The sequence below is a fragment of the Argiope bruennichi genome, chromosome 6, assembly GCF_947563725.1.
Source record: "Argiope bruennichi chromosome 6, qqArgBrue1.1, whole genome shotgun sequence".
NCBI lineage: Eukaryota > Metazoa > Arthropoda > Arachnida > Araneae > Araneidae > Argiope > Argiope bruennichi.
Genome location: NC_079156.1, coordinates 3,433,380 through 3,451,929, shown reverse-complemented (window position 1 = coordinate 3,451,929; position 18,550 = coordinate 3,433,380). Strand labels below are relative to the sequence as shown.

The 18,550-nt window shown below is 32.3% G+C and overlaps 1 protein-coding gene across 4 annotated transcripts in view; it reads right to left on the bottom strand.

Moving 5' to 3' along the window:
- Nucleotides 1-7,236: 7,236 nt before the first annotated feature.
- The window catches only part of LOC129972775 (pancreatic lipase-related protein 2-like), a 36,243-nt gene continuing 24,929 nt past the window's right edge, over nt 7,237-18,550 (bottom strand). The window contains exon 7 of one of the 4 annotated variants that reach the window (XM_056087030.1): nt 7,237-8,622. In XM_056087030.1, coding sequence (XP_055943005.1) covers nt 8,351-8,622 — 272 coding nt within the window. In that variant the 3' untranslated portion in view covers nt 7,237-8,350. Of the gene's footprint in view, nt 8,623-14,062; nt 16,624-18,550 lie in introns of those variants that run through there. The other 3 variants (XM_056087029.1, XM_056087028.1, XM_056087031.1) reach the window with 3 other exon arrangements.

Sequence of the window (18,550 nt, the reverse complement as noted above, 5' to 3'; positions counted from 1 at the left end):
CATTGTTAAGTTAAGAATTGGAATTTCAAAAGAATTTGTATCTATTTTGTTTGAAATTTCAGATTCTACGGTTTCAATGTATTTTAATTTTGTAACGACAGTTTTTTTTTTTTTTAATAAAAAGTTGAAATTGTTACTTGTATTTCCTCCAGAGTCATTAGGTATTGAACTATGACGAAAGAGTTTCGTTCTGAAAATAAAGACTCCAGAGTCATTATTGACTGCACTGAATTTTCTGTATGGAAACCTTACAATCCAGTAAAACAGCAAATGATTTTGAGTTTTGATAAAAAAAAAAAAAAAAAAAATTAAAAGATATGATGATACCTTCAGGAGCCATCAGCTTCATTTTACCAATATACTGTGATAGCATATCTGACAAGGAACTTTCCATTAAAATTCGCCTGATGCATGTATTAGAATGGAATGATTTTTGTGATTGCAGAAAACAGATTTCTTCCAACTCCTCTTTTTATGCTATTTAATTTCTATCTATCTGTATATATATCATGACCTTATTCTTGTTTATTAAATTTACTGTATTGTATCTTTTAGTTTCATTTTATGATATTCAATCAATGAAACTATATCATTTGAAAATACATTTTAGAAATGTTCTGCTTTAAAAGTATATTGCTCAAAAGTATGTTTTTATTGGTGATAAAAAGAATTGTTGTTTAGTATCTAGGACAGCGTTTCTCAACCTTTTAGTATTCGTGACCCAGTTTTCAATCATAAATTTCCTCGCGCCCTCCGCTTACAGTAAAATGTATACAACAATAATGTATATTGAATATTTTGGATTCTGTTTTTAAATTATTTTTAACTAACTGCCAAAACAAGAGTAAAAGCGAGCCAACGTTCGCGAGAAACCACATCTTGCTTTTTGGACAAGTGGGCGGTGAACAGATAAAGCGAATGAAAGCGGAGAAAATTTAAATTTGTATTTGAAATGAAAGCCAAACAGGGAGATAACGTTAAAAGAATATGAAAGTAGAAAAATTCGTCAATGAAAGTTAACCTAGACGGGGTGAACTAAATTAAGAATCTGGGAATACATTTTTTTCGAATAATAAAAGAAATAAAACAGAAGCATGGTAAAACAAAAGTGAAAAAAATAGAAATGTTTGCGGAAGGGAATCCACACGACCGATGCCGTCTCGAGCATGCGCGGAGCAAATGTTTTCTCATAGAAAGAAGGAAAATATTCGATAACGCAAGTTTCAATTCCAGCCAGTTTCATTCAAGTCGATCCTTTTATCGCTATAGAATCTATTGTAAATTTGTATGTTATATATATTTTCGTGTTAATTGCAATTCACTATATTAAATATTCACGGCAGCAGATTTATCCAGATTCATGAAGAAATTTTTAAGCGTAAGTAAGCAAGCATTAGACGATAGTCAAGCATCAACAAGTACACAGACGAGCGTGGTTCCGAAAATAGAATCAAGGAAATATTCTCAAGAATACTTAAATTTTGGGTTTACCAGTACTGAAGTAAATGAAGAAGAAAGTCTCCTGTGTATCATTTGCTCAAAAATGTTGGCCGCAGACAGCATGAAACTTAATAAACTTAAACGACATTCGGAAATGCTTAATAGTGAGTACGTCAACATCCCCAGAGAATTCTTCGAATTAAGATTAAAATCATATAAAAAGCAAAAATCTTTTGTTAAAGAAACTTTGTCTGTGAATTAAAAAGGCTTTAATTGCATCTTACAAAATTCATATAAAATAGCTAGATGTAAAAAACCTCACACCATTGGTGAAGAGCTTATTTTGCCAGCAGCAATTGAGATTGTAGAAACTTTGTTTGGAGATAATTTTTCAAAAGAATTGCAGTCCATACCTCTTTCAAATGATACTGTTACCTGTCGTATTGGCGATATAGCTGAAGATGTACATTGGCAGCTTTTCTCCAAGTCGCGTGACAAATTGTTTTCAATACAGCTTGACGAAGGAACATATAGTAATAAAGATCTCATTTAATTGCCTATGTTCGAATTTGTGATAATATGTCATTAGTAGAGGAACTACTTTTCTGCAACCCAATAGAACTCAAAACATCAGCGCTCGCATTATTTGTTATTTTAAATGATTATAGAATGTAAAAATTGCGTTGGAATATGCACCGATGGTGCTCGTTCAATGTCTGGAAGATTCCAAGGTATACAAGCACTTGTAAAACAAAAAGGGCACACTCAGTGCACACTTTGCATGATCCACAGAGAAGCTTTGGCTTCGAAAGAAATGAATCTTGTGTTAAATACGGTTGTAAACATAGTTAATTATATAAAAATGAGACCCCCTGAAATCGAGAATCTTTTCCGCACTTTCTAAAGACATGGATTCAGTACATTCAGCACTATTTTATTGCGATGCAAGATGGTTATCACATGGGAAATTTTTTCAACGTGTTTATGAATTAAGAGAAGAAATCGCAATTTTCCTTGAAGAAGAAAACAGACAGGAGGTCTAGAATTTTCGCGATAGTTGATTTGTGATGAAATTCAATAAACTTGAATCTTTAACTCCAAGGAGTACTTGGTCGACATATTCGAGAGATTAAATAACATGAATCTTCAACTCCAAGGACCAAATACACATATATTGGATGCGAGTGATAAAGTTAATGCTTTTTGTAGAAAATTGGAATTGCGGAGCCGAAAATTTGCCGATTCGATTACTTATCGCCAAATACAAATGAAAAATGAAGGTCCCACTATCTCACGACCTATGTATGAATCTCAACTTGTTGACAGTTGTTCTGTATGCGTAATTTCTTTTCTTCTTTTATTGCTGATTTAATTGCTTCTTTAACAGAAACCGATATTTAGCAAAATTTGCCGATTCGATTACTTATCGCCAAATACAAATGAAAAATGAAGGTCCCACTATCTCACGACCTATGTATGCATCTCAACTTGTTGACAGTTGTTCTGTATGCGTAATTTCTTTTCTTCTTTTATTGCTGATTTAATTGCTTCTTTAACAGAAACCGATATTTAGCAAATGTTGCCGGTTCGATCACTTCATCCGAGTACTAACAAAAAAAAGAAGGTTCCATTATTTCGCGATATATGTGTTCTACAATGTTGAGAGTTGTTGTCTAATATGCTCTTTTCACATTCCTTGAATGATTTTGATATGCCTCCCATGTAAAATAAATTGAAGTTAATTCTTAGACTTTCTGTTTTTCGGCCACGCATCTGAAAAATTATGTTTATATACATACAAGCCGCCTTTGGCGACCAGCCGGTTCGCCAGTATTACCGCTCGCTATAATTTTCAATGAAATATTTTAAGTAACTGGTCTCTTAATAGATTCTCAAATAAAACATTTTGAATCTTCAAATTTTGATAGTCATACCAAACTTATACTTTTGTTTAGATCGTTTCGTTCAATTTACTATATATATTTTGCTAATTTGTTGTCATTTCCAGTAAAACTTCAACTTTAATTTAAAGTGGAAATGATGAAATTGCAATTAATATAAAGATATTTTTTAATAAAACCAAGCGTTTTATTTTATTTATCATCTTTATTGTTATTTATTATTATTATTATTATTGAATATGAGTATTGCAAACATAATCGCTCGGTATTTAAGTCTTATGTGAACTACAAAATATTTTTCATAATTTATGTAATATCTCAAAGAATAATTCAACAAAAATTTCTCAGATGCAGCATAAAATTGAGTTTTTAGTTTTGCTTTCAAAAGGATTGAAATGAATAATAATATTTTGTTCCGGCCTATAAATATATTTCAAAAATTATGAAGTCTAAATTTAGTGCAGTAAGGTATCATATTCTGAGAAATATACTGGACACACCAAATTTTAAATAAATGAATGAATGTTTCTATTTTCCACGATCAACTAAGACTTATTTATGAAGTTTTGAATGTTAAAAATTTGGAAAAATTCAACATTTTCATAATCTTAAGCCAATTAATCTTGATAAACCTGCGCGCTGATTGGCGTATTTTCTTTGAAACGATCGATGGAAAATCTAAAATTATCCTTTTTTTATTGAATAGTGATATTCAAATTTTCATAAATCAGTCAGTTTAAGTGATTGATTTAGTTGATTGGAAATTAACTCTTTTTATTTAAAATATTAGTGTTTCAAGTACATTTTGTTAATCGTGATTTCCACAGCAGGAGCTTTATGTAAAATCAAAAATTCGTTATTTATTCGAGCATTTATTGAATCAAGTTACATAAAATATAATCATTTTCCATTTAGACCATTTTATCAGATCTGTGTCTTACAAAAGGTTTACAAATTAGCTGTGTGGCCGTGATTTGAATGGATATCCTGTTCATATTAAACAAAACTTGCCTTAAAATAAAACTGATTTATTGGATTAATAATATAGAGAGTGTAAAAGATCATAAAATAATTTTTCTTGAATTTAGAAAAAATAATATTTCATATTTTTTTTTTATTTCCTACAGACACGTGCCGAAAATTATATTTTTGCAAATTTCATTTCCAAAGGGATTTAACTTATTTTTAATTGGAGCTTTAATCAATGTGATGGCAACAATTTGAAAAAAGCTAATTTTTTCCCATGAATGCGAAACGTTCTCGTGCAGCTTAAATTTTATTTTTATTTTGTACGAAAAAAATTGTTGAAAAATATAGTTAAAATATTTATTTAAAAATTCATTAAAAATAGAAATTTAACTTTAAGTTTAAAACATTAGTATCATTTAAAAGATAAATTTTTGATTTTAAACTTCATGTAAAAATCTTTTTTGTGCGGTAATATTTTCGGAAGTTATAGCAGAAACACGCCAAAATTTCGCTTAATTTTTAAATAAAATTCTAATTAAAAATTCGAAAAAATAACCCCCAGGTGCACATTCCCGGCCTCCAAGGTATACACGTGCCAATTTTGGTAGCTGTAGGTTGAATGGTCTGGCCTGTAGAGCGCCAACACACACACACACACACACACACACACACACACACACACACACACACATTGAGCTTTATTATAAGTATAGATGAAATGTTCAAGATGTCTTTGGATTTTTTCCCCATTAAAAATAACAGAAAATAACAGATTAATGATGACGCTGACTCATCCAGTCGAGGCGGTTTATGTAAATCAGGTTAGTTGTGAAGCAGAAGCTGATATTAGATCCGTCAATCGATCCAGGGGCATGCTATCGTTATCTGATCGAGCATTAGTGGGTAAACCTTTCTATGGTGATGTGGTGAATCCACGACTAGAACATTGCGAATGTTCTGTACTGTGAATGGAATCAAGGGAAATAAAAGCCCATTTCATTGAATGAGATCCTAATGGGCGCTAAATGATTGGCCAATGATCGCTATGCTCGGGTAAAACTCACCCATATTTCCGCGATGTAACCATTGCGTAGAGGCAATATCGGACTCTGACCATATGGCCTTTGAAGATCGCGTTTTAATCGGGGCGAATTTCCACGGCGACTTTGTGAAAAGGGTCATTTCAAAGTAATCGCCCCATAGTAGCCTCGATGTCTGGAAAATCGTTGTAGGTGGTGTTATGCGAATATATTTTAGGAATTTCCCATGAATCATCTGGTGTGTATTTAATTTTGAAATTCATCCAGCAACTCGAGCTATCATTTCAAGAAACTTGGTAAGTGCAAATTATTTTTTATTATATACTTGTAAATAGCATAGTATTTACTCTAAATAGTGAATAAAAAAGATTATTTTTGTTAAAGCCGTTCAAACTTGTTGATTACCTGAAACATGGAGTTGCACGTGATATAATTAGTGTCAGGTGTAAGCGACCGTAAAGCAGAATATAGTTAACGATCCATTGTTAATCTCTCTATTTCATTAAGTGTGGAAACTTTATTTTGTTGATTGATTTATCGTCATTTATTTTCTTGTTCGTATTTTTTTCAAGTGATTTTATTTCTTGTTAACTTTTTATTTCGCGTTTTCTTAAATTATTGCAGTTATTTTTCCTTTACATTTACAATTTCTTTCTTTGTGTTAATAATAATTTCAAATATTCAAATGAAAGAAGTTTTAAAAAGTATTAAATTAACTTCGTATTAGAATTTAAGAAGTGATTTTGAAATAATATTTAAGTAATTATTTTTATTTTGACATGAGGCTAAAAAACCTTAGCAGAATATATTTATTGTAAACTTCGAAAAAACAACAACATTTTCTTCAAAACATGTGATTATATAGTTATATTTGAATACTCTTATATGAATAGTTTATAATTATTTCACATTTCATAAAATAGTAGCAATTTTACCGCCATTAATTTGAGTCATTTTTTTATCCTAAACATTATTATAAAATTAGCCTATAAGTCCATTATCAGATCGAAAACGTTATCATGCTTATGAAATTTCATAAGACTTTTGCTCGTTAATTACACATCTCCAATTCTCAACAAATATTTTATTTGTACTTTTAAAAGAAGTGAAAGCTCAATCATTATTATAATTGTTTTCTAGATTCATCAAATCTGATCAAAAAGAGAAAGTGAACCCAAAGAAATGTTTATGTATAACTCTTTATTTGTAGCAGATGATCCAATTATACATATATATATAATATTTATATAAATGTGCATGGATTTTTAGAAATTTCAAACTCTTCAAGTATTATAAATATTGTAAGTAAAGTTTAAATAAATTTTATTTATAACAATATTATTTGTAATTAAAAGTCATAGTTTCAGAATACTGCTTGGGTGCATAAATCATTGCAGAAAATTCAGCCAAATATTTGAAGTAAGCTATTATTATACTTTAAATTTGTAAAATATTATTTAATGAAGGTCTTTATAAATTAATTGTTTTGCATAGCTGTTTTTCCAATCTCCAAAAACTAAAGATGGGAAAATGATAGTTGTTTAAAAAAATATTTATCTTTTACACAAATTAAGAGCAACAGAAAAAAAAAGTACAAAAATTTTTGTTATACATTTACAATGAAGTATAAAATTTCCACAATATGAAGTAACTTTATAAGTTAATAGTAAATAGCAAGAATATAAGAAATTGCGTATAATTTAAAGAAGTGTTGCATTTTTATGTTTGGAATTTTTGTGAAACATTCAAAGTTAATCATAGATCAAATGTGTTCTTAGTGCCATAAAGCCAAATAAAACTAAAATCATAGTTCAAGAAAATATTACAAATTTGAAGTAAATTATTAATTGGTGCTTGTAAAATATTGTCTATTGAACATTAGCTAACATTAACATTTATAATGAAGTATAAAATTTCCACAATATGAAGTAACTTTGTAAGTTAATAGCAAATGGAAGAATATAAGAAATTTCGTATAATTTAAAGAAGTGTTGTCCTTTTGTGTAAGTAAATATGCAAAGCAATTGTATTTGGGCAACATCAAATCCTCTTGAGACCATTCTCCGCCTGTGATTGTTTGGTGTGGTTTTGACGTGTCTTTCTTTCTAGGCCCTTTCTTTTTTGAAGAGTGTTATCCTGTATATGGTTGGAAAACTGTTCCGTCACTGCAAAGCGATATCTTAAACTTTTGTTAGACCACGTTATGCCTTCTTCGCAGCAAAGACGCGCTTTACCTGCAATCACCTTCATGCAGGATGGTGTTCTGTTTTACGATCTCATTCCATCCAGACATTTCTCCAGGGCATATTCAATGCAGACAGAGTGATAAGCCGAGGATGTAAGATTAAGTGACCCTAACTATCGCCAGACCATCAGAATTTTGGTAATGGGGATACCTAAAGTATCGTATTTACCAGGGCTCTCCGCCATTTCGGTGGAACTGAAAGATGGCATTCAACGAGTTGTTGGGGATATCGCAGTTGACATAATACACTCATCTGTAATAGGCGTAATTATGCTTCACCTGCTTAATACTTTGTGGTGGCTGTCATGCTTTAAAATAAAGTGCGTTGTGTTAAGTTACTATGCTCTGTTTCCCTGATTTGCATAAACCCTCTCATTTTGAGTGTTAGTGCCACCTTTTGGTCATTTTGGAATAATTTTAACGGAAAAAAAAATATTTAAAGGCTTTCTGAACATATTCCCTCAAGCACAATTTTTTCTTGCCATTACTTTTCATATTATGATTTTTTGAAGTTTCCACAAATTTGCGATCACCTTTCACATATATCTTTGTTTTCTGTGCTTGTGCTACAAGAGTACAAATTTTCTAAACTAATAATAGTTTAATTAAATCACATAACAATTATTACGCATAATTATAGTTTTATTTAAAAAAACTACAATATAAATTCTTCAGCTGAAAATTCAACAGTGAAATAAAGAATTATTTCTTTTCCGTGATATTCGTCCGACTCAGGAAAACGTGTCATATCCCCTTTAACGTAGTCTAATACTGTCCTCTAGACAAAACGGTTTTTCGCCGTTTGTTCTCAGGTAAAATCTTGCAGGCGGCTGCTCTTTGTTCCTCTTTACATGATATCCCATCTCTGCCACCGTAGAATTTTTTGGAGGACATTTTCCTTCTTCGTATTGGCTGTAACTGGAGCAATGTATAGCCAAGAAACGGCATTTATTATTTTCGATGGACTCCAGGAAGTAAGCATTAGCTCGCCCATGGTCGCAGCCATTCTGTATCCATTCGGTTGTGACTAAAAAAATGGGAAATGTAATTTTGGATGCCAAGCCTTCCTAACAATATATATATTACTAAATGCAATATGAATTTATTTCTATTGATTTCAAAAGAATATCTTTCTTATTTCCTTTTCCACACTAAAGGACAGCTTCTTCACCATTGCTATACTGTGAATTGCATCATACTTTTTTTTGAAATGGTTCGACAGCATTAAAGTCAAACTCCTAATTTCACGAGATGTTACGCAATATTATTATGATATCTTCACGATATTGCACGGCAGTAGAGTATCGAACAACGTTGCGGAGCTATCCTATCGAGTTCGAATTTTGATGTTACAGAGGCTACGTCTGCATAAATTTTTAAATTATAATCAAATGACGAGTTCACATTTCATAATTATAGGTGATAAAGTTTAGAGGGTGCACAGATATTGTTCTGTTCTCAATCAGATTAAAAATACGCCTGGAACAAATGAACTGAGGTGCATATATATACACAGTCCAATCCTATTAATGTGACCACCTGACCACCGCCTACTTTTGACGCCCACGTTCAATAACCAATCGCAGAAGGCACGTGCTATCAACCAATTTTGTAGATATACATATAAAGTATATTATAGGCATTCGGAAAACATTCCAATTCTCGCAGTCATGCAGAAACGGAGCGATTTATTCCAAAAGGCTTGATCATTGGCTTTCGGGCCAAGGGTTGAAGCATTTCCGAAACGGCTCATTTTGTAAACTGTTTGCGGGCCGTCATGGTAAAAGTATACCATGTATGGCAAATTAGCACTATCCAATAGCAGCGACATGGCATATGTGGTGCATCGCGGGCCGTAGATGGCAGAGATGAACAATGGCTGCGGTGATGCATTCGGGCGAATAGACGTGCAACCCGTGAGCAACTGACCGCTCAGATGAACCAAGGATTTACCAAAAGTGTCTCCACAATGATGGTTCAGCAAATGTTGAAGCTTATGGGCCTCCGCAGTAGACGCCTGGTTAATGCATCTATGTTGACTGATGTTCATAGGCGACGAAGGCTGGAATTTGTGCGCCAGCACAGCCATTGAACTTCCACTGAGTGGAGACAGATGGCCTTTTTCAATGAATCACGTTTCATGCTCCATCGGACAGATGAATACTGGCGGCGTGAAACGTCTGACATCAAACGCGCTGCAACAACTGCCTGAAGGGCCCAAGCTGGAGGAGGGGGCATTATGGGAAAGTTTTTGTGGTATTCTCTGGGTGCACTCATCATTGTGGAAGGCACGATGAATCAACTCAAGTATGCACACACTCAAGTAGTCTTTGCGGAACGTGTTTACATGCGAATCGATTCTCCTCGGATCGATGACATCCACCAGCAGGATGTGCCACAAAGCTTATGTGGTTCGAGGATGAGTTTGCCATACTCCCTTGGTCAGTAAATTCCCCGGATCTTCGATCGCACCATGGATCCATACCCGCGTAACCTAGCACCGCGCCACGGCACTGGAGTTGGCATGGCTCAACATCCCAACGAACACCTTAATGTAATACTGCACCTACATTCAATTTTTAAATGTACATGTATCAAACAGATTCATGGAAAAATTTGAAATTCATACCGATCTTCTCACCGATTTCATCCGTGTATGTGGAGGCCGTTATAATTGTGAGTGCCAAATTATAGGAGTTATGTTTCAATCTAAGTATAATAAGGTGAGTGAGCTAAAAAAATAGTGAGGGTGCATGAATCATCTTAAGCGGTGTTGGCATTATAAGAAGAGATGGAATCTCAAATTTTCTCAATAAGAAAATGTCCCAGCTGTAGAAATTCACACGAATCATTCTTCTTTCGGATTTTTCAATATTTAGAAAGAAAAAAAAAATGAAATTTTTTTTCCGACTTAAAAAAATTATTCCAGTGGTTATATAACATTGGAATGTTATATAATGAAGTTATTATTTTTTTTATTTTTCGTTTATGAATGCTCCAATAGGGCACTTTTTATTTTTACTTTCTTGTAGGTGAAATATAAAGTTATTATAATCGTCAAACAATTCGAACTCGAGATGTTGACGAATACCCACTTTTCAGATCTTCCGTTCGAAAAACCCTTTTCTGAAAAATATCTGTCAGTTTGTGACAAAGATGACTCCAAAACACTTTGAGCTAGACGGATGAAATGTGGTGTACGGTCTTTACACAAAATTCTTTTAGAGAAAGCTTGACTGTCAGAATGTTCGAATATGAGTGAACACGGCAAGTACAAAAAGAAAAGAGCTAGAGGGATAGAATTCAGTACAAATATTTAACATCTTTGGCATCTGTCAAATGTTGAATCAAATCTAAAAGGGGATGCCTGTCTGTCTGTATTTACTTTCAGAATATAAAGCATATGAATATATAATATCAGTAAATATATAATATCAAAATAAAGCATATAAATATATAGTATCAGCATATAAATGCAAATACTTACATATATCAAATCTGATATGTAATTTTGTGATTGCCATTGTAACATACTAGAGAGTATGTAATTCTGTGTCAGATTTTTATTTCAATAGTTTGGAAAAAATGCGTCTAAAACATAAGTTCGATTTTCGGAACTATTCCTCTCATGCCAGGGATTAATTGCTCATACACACAATAGATGCAGTGAAAATGCTAAATGCGCACAAAAGGTTCGTAACTACTGAACTCCAAAGTAATGCAAGGCGTTCGCTAGGATAACACTTTTATTAGAGAATGTTTTGGTGAGACTGCAGCAGATGCTTCCAGTATAGAAATTGTATTGTAAATTGAATATTTGTATGTAAAATTTCACAATTAATAATGTCTTCGATGGAAAATGGAAAAACTTTTTTTATATTTCGAAATATTAGACAAGCAATGTTAAATTATCATCAATATTTTTAACTATCAAAATAAAATAATGATTGATAGTTCAGATCAAAAGTACCAAATGCATTACAACGGAAGAAAGAAATCTGATTTAATCTGGCATATATATAATTTAAAATCAGATATTTTATTCAAAATGAAATTTTATATGCATAATTATAAATTTACAAACCAAGAAAAATTCGAAAGTTGGTCATATGTCAAAAGAAATAATATATAAACTTGTTTAACTCCCCTACTGATTTGTGAATATCTATTTTAAATGAACGCTCTTTTTAAAAGGAAGTTATTTCCTATAAATAAAAATGACTGATTTGTTTCTCCTCTTAACATTACAAATATATGATAGGTAATATTTCAAAAATATGTTAAATGCGAAATTTTAACTAAAATGCTTCAACTGTCTTATTTATAAATGCATTGTACCTTCTTTAATTAGTTATTATAATAAAAAAAATAGATTTTCATCTTGAAATAAACACTTTTTTTTCTTTACCAAAATTTCTATAAGTGCATTTTCATTGACGGAAATACAACTTTTCCTTCAATACTACTCGGTCTGTTTGGATATTATACCATGCAAAGCTGTAGATAATTATTGAAAAAAATCATTTAAATATTTTCCTGATTGACATGCAATCAAAAAGAATTTGAAATAATCTTTGAAAGGTAAGCACTAAAAACTGCAGAAATATCAAATTTTAGAATAACAAATATCTATAATTGTGATAAATAATAATAATAATAATAAAAAAAAAAAACACCAAAATGTTCATCTCGATAGCTTTCAATGCGTCACTTTAGCAGAGTAAAATTGTCTTAATATTTATTTAAATAAGACAGGAGGAATGCAGAAGGAATTGTGTGTGTGTTTTTTTTAAAATACGTATAGCTGAATTTTTTCGAAAATTAGATTCCGCTGAACATTACTTTTAAATTATTAAAAATTAAATTTTTTCATTACTTTAGAAGAGAGAGAGAAATTGGTGAAGAGGTGGAGGGGCTCCTCAATTATTCAGGAAGTTAGACATTTTGATATTTAAATAAATAGCAGCAATAATAGTAAAAGGCAAAATAAACTCAATTATTGCTGGGTTTTTTTTTCAAAATATGATTCCTTAAGTATGAAGAATCATTATGATTGATATTATATCTATTTGTAGCAGCTAAATAATAGATTTTTAGAATTCTGCATTTTTTAAGTAATGTATTACTTGGACTTAAAAAACACCCACGTAATAAATAGTGCTAATACGCCAAAAAATGTCTTATTATTTCTGATACAAATTTATATTTCAAAAAAGAAAAATCGCAAAGAATTAAAGAAAAAATAGATCTAAAGAGGACATTTTCAAGTATGAAATTTGAATATGTGTTAAATAGAATACCGAACTTTTGAGCTATGATAGGACATACGTTCTGGCTTTAAATCATGGTTTCATTGAAAAAATCATATAATTAATGAAAAAAAATCTAACTAAATTGTCAGTAACTAGAATGATTAGCGCATTCCACATAATGATCGTTCGATAAAGAATCGTTCCCTTCATAATTTTGAATCTTAAGAGGGTTCTGGATACGTTCAAAAGAAAAATAATTTGTTGTTTGAGAAATGCATGATTTAAAAAGTTTATTTTTAAAACAGCAAAAATAAGCGAAGTTTTCCGTATTTAAATCACCCAGGCATTTTGCAATGAATAGAACCACAATGTGCAATGAAGTAGATTAATAATAATAACTTTAGTAACAAAGCAGCAGTATAATTTTTATTAGTTTATCTTTAAAAATTGAATAAACTTTTTGAGAAAGACACTTTTTAGAAGGAAAAACACAACTTATTGAAATTATGTAATCAGTTTAATAAAAAAAAGGGTCAAATTATATCGCCAATTTCTTTTAGCTCAATAAAGCAAGATATTCTTTGGTTTTCATATTCATATAAAGTTTGATATTTTAAGAGCGGCATCATTTTTTAAATGATTCGTTTGTTCCTCACATATGATACAAACAGTCTTAGTTTCTGTTCTGTTCGAACCAGTATTTTGATGCCTTTAACATCTCTTTATTGCTTCTCTTTTCTCTAATTGGCTTCATTTCCAATTTATAATGACTGCTAGTTTTTATAGCTCTTTTTGGACCACATAATAGTCCCCTTGATTTAGTTATGCAACGATTAAGTTCATGCAGTGATCTGAGGTCTGATTGAAGCAACTTATTCATCTAACTTTATTTTATTGAATAAAATTATTATGACGAAGTATAAAAAATGACCACTATCAGGATATAGCTACTTACTTTTGATTGAAAGGTAATTACTTGGAATGATAGTTTAAGGATTATTTTTCTACTTTAAAATGAAATAATGTATTTCAGTCATTTTTAATATTTTCTCATTCAAAAATATTTTTTAGAGAATTAAAATTTTTTTAATAGATAACTAATATGGGTTAATTATTAATACGTCTTATTTTAGTAAGAATGCTTATTATTTTGCGGAAAAATTGAATTTAATTCAATTTGTTTTAACAAAAAATGCCTTCATTAACATGCTTCTAGCATTGATGTTTGAAAAAAAACATTTAATTAACCATTCATCTAAAACTCTTTCAATAGCATGAATCATAGCATCTGTCAATAGCAACTGAATAATTTTTAAGAGCACAATAAAAAAATACTTTACAAGACATAACATAACGCCATCCTGTGCCCCCGGTGCCTATAACACTAAGTTATCTAACCTGTTGGATGAGCACAAGATGGAAGGGGGGGGGGGGAAAAAAAAAGAAAGAAAGAAGATAAAAAGAAAGAGACGACAGACCATCCAGGGTTCTCCAGAGAGAATCACATTGGTGTCAAATCCTACATGACTATATTCAATTTTTTGGTGATGTAATAACTAGATAGAGGGGAAAAGAATACTTAAACAAATGGTGACTTTGAGTTGAACTTACAGGGAAATGAGATTACTAACTGAAAAATTGATAATTTACATTGAGAATATCTGTATGACATATATTAGCATATAAGTAATCACTAAAGAGTCAGAAATCTGTGGCGTCCGTCTGAATCCTGTGGTTTTGATTTCCTTCTCGAAAACTGCACTTTTGAGGGACTTTTGAAGTTATAATTTCGGCTGATTTTGACATGTGGCATTTTGGTCTCAGCTAATGTGTAGTCTTGAATAGGTCTTGGTATTTGTGAATATGGTTTACTATGGAGTGGATCTTGCCACGTGAAAGGGTATTCGATGCAACTCTCCTGTACCATTCTTCTTCGAGACTTGTTTCTGGCTTTCTCATGTGCCATGACAGAGTCAGTAGGCATTCGGTGGCATAGTGAATTGGAGATCCTATCTCCCCACAGCTACAGTAAGGAGAGTTGGCCAGATGGAATCTGTGTAGGTATGTCGGGAATGGACCGTGTCCAGTGAAGAAAAGGACATCCGTTCTGTTCCAGTTGGCAGCGTATAGAGAAACTTTCGGTATTATGTTGAATGTGGAGCGGCCTGTTTCGCCTTCTTCCCATTCCTTTTGCCATATTGTCATCATATCGGTTTGGAGGATGTTCTTCAGGTGACATCTTGGGAGCTTCATTATATTCCGATCTTGATTAGCATTAGCCGCTGTTTTGGCTAGTTTGTCAGCCGCTTCATTCCCTTCATAGCCTACATGTGCCTTGATCCATGAGATTTTAATGTCAGGGTTTGCAAGAAGAAGGGTAAATGTATCTCTTGCTAATTGGCTATTGGATTTTGGAGAACTTGAGGCTTGTATACTTGCTTTATTGTCGACGTAAATAGTAACTGGATCTGATGTAGGAAGAGAGGTTGCGTATTTGACTGCTCTGTTGAGTGCTAGTAATTCAGCTTGGAAGACCGTGTTTTCTTTCAATAGGCTGGTTGACCATTGGTGTATAGTCACTGCATCCTGCATGACACAAAATGCAGCCCCAACTCCTGCTGAGGATTTTGATCCATCTGTATAGATCCCGAGTACTACATTCTGAGACCCACCGTCTTCCAACGAAATCTGATGTGCTTGGAGATGTTTGGAAGGATGTGACGTCCAGCCCGTAGCTCTGTATTCATACTCTTGTGGGCTGATATGTGGCATATCATGTACGATTCCACGGAGTCTGTACAGTTCAGTCATTCTTGCCATCATTTGAAGCTTCAGATGTAGTGGTGGCAAGCCAAGGATAACCTGAAGTGCTGCAGTAGGCGTGGTCTTGTATGCTCCCGTAATTGCTAACAGAAAGCTTCTTTGGATGGAAGAGAGCTTTCTTGCTAATCTAACCGTTGGGTGAAGGCACCAAACTCCAGCTCCGTGTGCAAGCATCCTTTCAATGACTGTCCTGTACAAAATTTTTCTGTGTCGAAGTGTTATCCCCCAAGATTTGCCAGCTATTTTGAGAAAATTGAATTGTTGTTGTTGCGCTTTCAATGCTAAATGCTTGAGGTGGGTATTCCAATTCAATTTATCATCAATATGGACACCTAGGTATTTAATGGCATGCGTCTGCTTTATTCTTTCTCCCTGCCAATAGATTCTGGGTCCTGCTACCCATTTACTAAACAGAATAAAGTTGGATTTCCCCGTGGACACTTCTAGATTGTTTATGTCAGCCCAGGATATAAATTGTGCTATTGATTCTTGGGTATTTTGTCTTAGATTTTCTTTTGTTTTGGCTTTAATGACCAGAACAAAATCATCGGCGAATGCTTGGATAGTTGTATGGGCAGGCCAGATTTTATTAAGCAGATCGTTCGCCACCAAGTTCCACAGAGCTGGACCACTGCACGATCCTTGGGGGCAGCCTTGCTTCTGTTCTCTTATGGCCCAGCCTTCTTGTGTGTTGAGGATTATTTTTCTGGCATGTAGCAAGTTTTCAAAGATGTTTCTTAAATTTTGGGGACATTGGAGTTTATCTAGATATTTAACTATTGAATGGTGTTGGATATTATCAAATGCCCCTTTGATGTCCACTGAAAGAACCAGAATATTGTCTTTTTCCCTTTTTCCATCATAAATTTTTTCTACAAGCTTTTTAAGAGCAGCATCTATGGATTTTCCTTCACGGAATCCAAACTGGTTATTGTTGATGAGTTTATTTGATTCTAGAAAATAAATAAGACGCTGTGTGAGTAATTTTTCTAGAACTTTTCCTATAGTAGGCAAGAGAGCTATTGGTCTGTATGACGTGGCTAGTTTAGGGTCTCTTCCAGTTTTTTGAAATAGGATGATATTGCTTATTTTAAATGGATCCGGGAATTTTTCTAGTGAATACTTTACAAGACAGATGTACATAGAGCATCATGAGCATACAAAACAATAAGTTGCATAACATATGCTTTTATAAAGTAATCAGAATTTTTGATTTTGGTTCATCAAGAAAAAAATATTTAAAATTGAAATTTAAGGGACCCCCTCGTTTGATTTTTGTTTCTTAACAGATTTTTTCCGATGTATTCAAAGGTACATGTATTATTAAAATTTCTGGTGCCAGAAATTTAAACGAAGAAATGTGAGGCACGCGGATTCTTAGCTTATCCGTTTTGATCTCACAAAATTGAAACAGACTTTGAATGATGATGACTATTATTTTACAAGAGCTGTATTGATTTGTCAATAGTTATAAAGAATCAGGCATTTCATTGAAGGGTTTCTCATTTTTTTAAATATTTATAACTGGAAAATGGATAGTTTTGTAGAAGTACAATTGTTTTGTTGTACAGTTTAAATAATGATATACAATAAAATAGTACTTTCATCTTTCAATTCATTCAAATGTTATGAAATCTATGATATTTATTTATATTTAAATGCAAATCTTCAAAATCATCTTGGGTACGAATCCATTGATGAATGTAAAATCCATCCGTTCTGTTTCATTTGTACATCGATATAGCGTTTTCTGGATGAAACGGGCATGAGACGGTCTTTCGTTCAAGCAACTGCTATGCATTTCATAGTTTGAGCACGCGACATGAACTAGAAACAGCTGCACTGTTGAAGAATTATTGAGAATGAAGGAAAGTACTAAATATTATGGATATCATTTGAATGCAAATCAATTTTTGTACATTTTGTTCATTTTATTAAATAAATAAAGCAATTATAAAAGTTAAATTTGCAAGATGTTGAGATTAAATTTAAAAATGATACTTCAATTTATTAGATTAAACTACTATTATGCATACCAAAAGTATAATTTTTTTTAAAAAGTGTTCGGTACGTTAAATTTATAGATATATTCCTTATTAATAAACTTTTAGAAGCACATTTTTTATCATTTTGTTCATTATTTTCAACAGTCTTCTATAACGTGGTATAATCCGTTTCAAAAGAGCAATCATTGTGGTCCGTGGCGTTTTGCCTCTTAAGCTCCATTTCGTTATCAGAAACAGGGAGTGTCATTCTTGCACTGACATGGATGAAGTGTCCTGCGTTATCAATGCGCCAAAACTTATATATAAAGAAAAATCTTTATAGCATGGCAACCATTTTAATGCTTGTACTCAAAGGACACTATTGAATGAGACAAAGCACAAGTGACACATCACTGAATTTTTAACCCTTTATTATTAAAATACCGCTTAAATCCGACTGATATCTTCACAATATGACTATTTTTTCGAACAGCATTTGAAAGAGCACGAAGAACGGACTTCCTTTGGAAATCGTCAGGAGTCGACTAAAAATAACATTAAAAATCTTTTATTAATTATTTAATTAATTAAATTATTAAGAAAGTTTTTTCTTCTTCTTCCTGGCTTTATTCTGTATCAAAACGTAATAAATGTTTCAAAAATATATTTTCAAAATGGATAGTAAAATAATTTATGAAAATAAAGAATGGATTGACATGCTGATATTCGAAAGAATAAAAATATCTCACTAAGTCAAACCAAATCAGGTCGCATAGTTCAGATGAAAACCATTAAAAGCCTTCCAGTAAGCCTCGAAATATATGCATAGAGGTACAGTGATGTAGCCTTTCCCAACAACCCTGTGATGTAACATTTGAAAACTGGTACCCTTTCT